Raw genomic sequence first — 4,745 nt, forward strand, 5'->3', positions numbered from 1 at the left:
CAATACTTTGGCCACCTGATGGGAAGAACTGACTCATTGGAAAAGACCCTGATGCTGGGAAAGATTGAATGTGGGAACAGAACAAGACAACCGAGGATGAGATGGTTAGATGGCATCACCCACTCGATGGCCATGAGTTTGAGTAGGCTCTGGGAGTTAGTGATGGACAGGGAAGCCTGGCATGCTGCAGTCCATGAGGTCACAAAGAGTTGGACACGACTGAGTGACCAAATTGAACTGGACCACCAGAGAAGTCCATGATCCATTCTTAATGTTCTTTTTATAAACAAATTGAAGGAAGGGAAACTGTGATATTTCCAAAATACTCTGTGAAGAGGAATGCAATTCAGAAATAAATGAGTGAATGGATATAATACATGTACTGAATGAATGAATTTCCTTGGACAGCTATAATAAAGTGCAATTAATGGAAAAAATAATTAAAGGAATTATTGTGTAAGGTGGTGAATAAAAAGTTCAGGATCTTTAGGAAACAGAAAGGTTGAGAGAACTTATTCATTTCAACAAATATTGAGCATCTCCCATGTGCCAGGCAATGTTGTAGGTACTAAGGACACAGAAGTAAACAAGACAGATAAAAGACCCTTCTCTAAGGGGACTTTCATGAGACAGATGGTAAACAAATGTAAAATATGAGGTAGGTGATAAGTGTTTTGAAGAGAACCAAAAGCATTATTTTATGTAGTATCTATATTTTAATATTTTGGAAATTATTTCCAGCATGTGTTATCCCAGTACTTAGAACATTGTTCTACTGTATATCTAATACTAATGGGGGGGGTGGGAAATCATCTAATTTACCCACATATTTCAGTCTTACTTGTATATTTCCAAATGTGTGCCAGGAGGTGATCTCATCCATTCTTACAATTTTAGCTGGCATCTGTTTGTAGTTGATGCTTAGAACTACCCTTTCACGAAGAGTCTTGCTTCATATCATCTTTATATCTCAAATGGGATGTCTGGAGAGCAGCTCAGGTTTAAATATAGGAGAGAGATTACTCATCCCACCCTCCACCCTCAATCTGCCTCTTCTGATTTCATCATCATGTTTTTATGTTGTATTATTATATGTCCTAGATTCTATGCTCTGTTATCATCTGGTTTAGTACTGTAGCTCTAAGGTTGGAGCCAAGGACAGAGATGTACACAGAATTGGTGATTTTGACTATAGAGCTAATAAGAAACATAAGATGCTTAGGAAAAATGTATAGAATAAATTGAAGATAATTAGGTTACTAATAGCATTTTGCTACTTAGTTAAAAGATCGGTGTATTTTTTCCAGATTACTTTGTTATGCCTTGACAGTATTTAACTTTCTACTATAAATATATATTAAAATTTGTATCTACAGTGTATTAAGTGTACATATATAAGGGTTTAGGACTAAAAGATGTTCTGTAACTCTGTGTGCTGAGATTTAAAGATTTATTTTCTTAGGCCTTTTCTTTTAAGAAATTTTGTAAGATTACATTGAGTTTTTACTTCAGATTGTATTGTTTAAGTGAATGAATCATTTTTTGTAGTTTTTCTATCTAGAGGGTCTTTTAAACTTTTCTCATATTTTTAGGTGAAGATTTGATTTTTTTTTAAGTGTTAATTTTATACTCTTGATATAAAGCATTTGTGGTATATGTAATGATTTATTGGGAAATGGAAAAGTTTATTAATATTTATAAGGTTTTCCAGGTTGTAAATGACTTTACCTTCTTTTCTAGGTTTGTTAAAGTTTTGCACTGTGGGGTTTTGTGGAATTGGGAGCCTAATTGATTTCATTCTTATTTCAATGCAGGTGAGTTAGTTTCAATCTAGAAGATGAACTACTTTTACATTCAAATTTGAGTTCTGAGGTACATTTTAAGTATGTTAGAAAGCAGGTAGGAATGCTTTTTCATTTTTCTTCAGATGCTAGATCTAAAGGATCCATGGCCATGTTTTCAAGTAGCATTTTCCAACCTGTGCTCAATTAGTAGTTCTAAAAGACATAAGAACTTCTTCTTTTTTTTTTTTTAATAGAGAAAAGGTTTTATTTCTCTTTATTATTTTTTTAATTTTATTTTATTTTTAAACTTTACAATATTGTATTAGTTAAGGATCTGTGCTCAAGTATGATTTGTAAATGTGAGTGCAACTGAGATACAGATTTCTTTACTGGAGAATTTCTCAGAAGCTTAAAGATTTGTATTATGAACCTCTAAGAGGGATTAAGGTTATAAATATTTCCAACTTATTGTCTCTTTTCCTGTTACAGCTGCATTGTCACTCACTGTAAAAGGATACTGGTGGGAGTCTTGTATTTACATATGAATATGTAGAGGCAGAAACCAAATTTTCTTTTGCACTGGACAGGTTCTCTATACTAGTATTCTCTTGGTTGCATATTGTAGAAACTGAAATCCAGCAAGCTGCAGCCTAAAAAGAAAACAGGAATGTCTGGGAGCGCTCTGGAAAATCCAGGAGTGGGGCTGGTATTGGACAAGACCAAATCCATACAGTCAAATGTGCTCACCACTCCCCTCCTCTTCATCTCTGTTTCTCTGTGTTAGCCTCATTTTCTCCTGCTGCAGAGGTTCGTGGAATGCTAACCTTAAGCATTCAAAAGTCCACCAGATATTTCCTATTAAATTATACTGAACTGGTTGTGGTTAACTCAGGGGGATTCTTAAATTAGAGAAGAGATGAATTTATCACAACAAATGTCACAAAACATCCTTTCAGTAAGCATTTATGGAGCACCTAATTCTCCAGCAAGTGTGTCAGTGTGTATTGAGATTATCTTCAGTTTTGCTCTTCTTTTTCATACAGTATTTCCATTCCTTAATTCTGTCTGCTTGATGTTATCCTTATGCTCTAAAAAAGTCAAAATCTAGGAGACTTTTGGTAACATACTGTGAGGAGGGGACCATACTGTGAGGAGGAGGCAACATATGGACCAATAAGATACCAGAATTAAACAAGGAAAATATTTGGTTTTAAAGTTGGAATTTTCCTGTCTTTATTCATAAACATATGCCTAACCAAATATCCTGCCTTCTCTGACTGTGGGACAGGCAAGCAGGCATGAAGAGGCTAAGGTTCTTCTGCACATATGCTTGGAAATGGGTTTCTCACTTAAATAAGGATCCAAGGAATTTAATGTACTATTGGGATTCTTTAAGGTATACAGAATTCAATGTCTTTAAAACCCAACCATTTAGTTAATATTTCACACTAGGTTCTTTCTTTGGTGATATCAGTGCTTTGTAGCTTTATTTATGTCAAATTATAGAGCTTATTTGTTGATTCAACCACTATTTTCTGGTACACATATACATGAACTTTTCAGAACTAATAGTTCTTTTCTTAAATATCTAGAATTGAGACTATCACATTGACAAATTATTGAGGGAGATTTAGAATGTTTGAATTTCTACACTAGGTTTCCCTAAATAAGACATTTTAATAGGGATGACCACTGTAGACTGCTTTCAGACCAGGGAAAAATTAATCATTTTTCAAAAGTAGCCAAGTAAGATATATAGCCTTATTCTACCTGTTGTTTAATATATTTGACATGTGATGTTGACTGTATTAGATTTAGATAATTATTTTTTCAGTCAAGTAAGTTGTTACTATAAATATCATAAATTATGTTAATATTTTTGTCTTGGATATACTTTTTCAATTTCTCATAAACCTTTTACATTCTGTCATCTTTGTTTATTCTTCTTTTCTTCTTTATTTTCTCCATCCCTAATTCTTTTCTTTTTACCATTAAATATTATTCATCAATGAATTGCAGTGTTTTTTCTTTTGGGCTGTGATCCCAGAACTATATTGTGCATGAACTCAAGACTTATAAAAACATACTTTACTTCACAGTGTTTATAAGAAAAATCCAGGAAAATCCTCCTTAAAAAAATAGGTCTGGTTATTTCATCTTTGAACTGAAACAATATAAAGTATAATGCATATATTACTAAGGTAAGTAAGCTTTAAATATATCTATACTTACTAAAAATGCTTTCATGAGTTTATCTGTTAGTAAACTTTTGAAGTTTTTTCTTAAAAAATACGCAAATAGCACTGTGTGAATGAATGGTATAAAACAATACGTAGAATGAATTTATTTGTTGTGTGCGTTCAACAGAGTTTAAATCAGTGATACAGTTTTTCGGTTATACGCAACTTTGTGTATAACTGCTATGTATATTGGAGAAGGCAATGGCACCCCACTCCAGCACTCTTGCCTGGAAAATCCCATGGACAGAGGAGCCTGGTAGGCTGCAGTCCAGGTGGTTGCTGAGAGTCGGACACAGTGAGTGACTTCACTTTCACTTTTCACTTTCATGCATTGGAGAAGGAAATGGCAACCCACTCTAGTGTTCTTGCCTGGAGAATCCCAAGGTTGGGGGAGCCTGGTGGGCTGCCATCTATGGGTTCGCACAGAGTCGGACACGACTGAAGCAACTTAGCAGCAGCTGTGTATATAGTTATTCATAAGGCAGGTCTGAAAATTTTAAAACACTAATTTATGGAAGCAACAGTTAGAACTGGACATGGAACAACAGATTGGTTCCAAATAGGAAAAGGAGTACATCAAGGCTGTATATTGTCACCCTGCTTATTTAACTTATATGCAGAGTACATCATGAGAAACGCTGGACTGGAAGAAACGCCAGACTGGAAGAAACACAAGCTGGAATCAAGATTGCCGGGAGAAATGTTAATAACCTCGGATGTG

At 34.5% G+C, this 4,745-nt stretch overlaps 1 protein-coding gene across 2 annotated transcripts in view; it reads left to right on the top strand.

Moving 5' to 3' along the window:
• The window catches only part of TM2D1 (TM2 domain containing 1), a 50,920-nt gene that overhangs the window by 31,176 nt on the left and 14,999 nt on the right, over nucleotides 1-4,745 (top strand). For both annotated transcript variants that reach the window (XR_824731.1, XM_010833914.1), the window contains exon 5: nucleotides 1,741-1,814. Coding sequence is in view for 1 of the 2 variants with exons in the window: in XM_010833914.1 (XP_010832216.1) it covers nucleotides 1,741-1,814 (74 nt within the window). In the remaining variant the exon portion in view is untranslated. The remainder of the gene's footprint in view (nucleotides 1-1,740; nucleotides 1,815-4,745) is intronic.

The sequence above is a fragment of the Bison bison genome, unplaced genomic scaffold (genome assembly GCF_000754665.1).
Source record: "Bison bison bison isolate TAMUID 2011002044 unplaced genomic scaffold, Bison_UMD1.0 scf7180017863957, whole genome shotgun sequence".
Classification (NCBI taxonomy): Eukaryota; Metazoa; Chordata; class Mammalia; order Artiodactyla; family Bovidae; genus Bison; species Bison bison.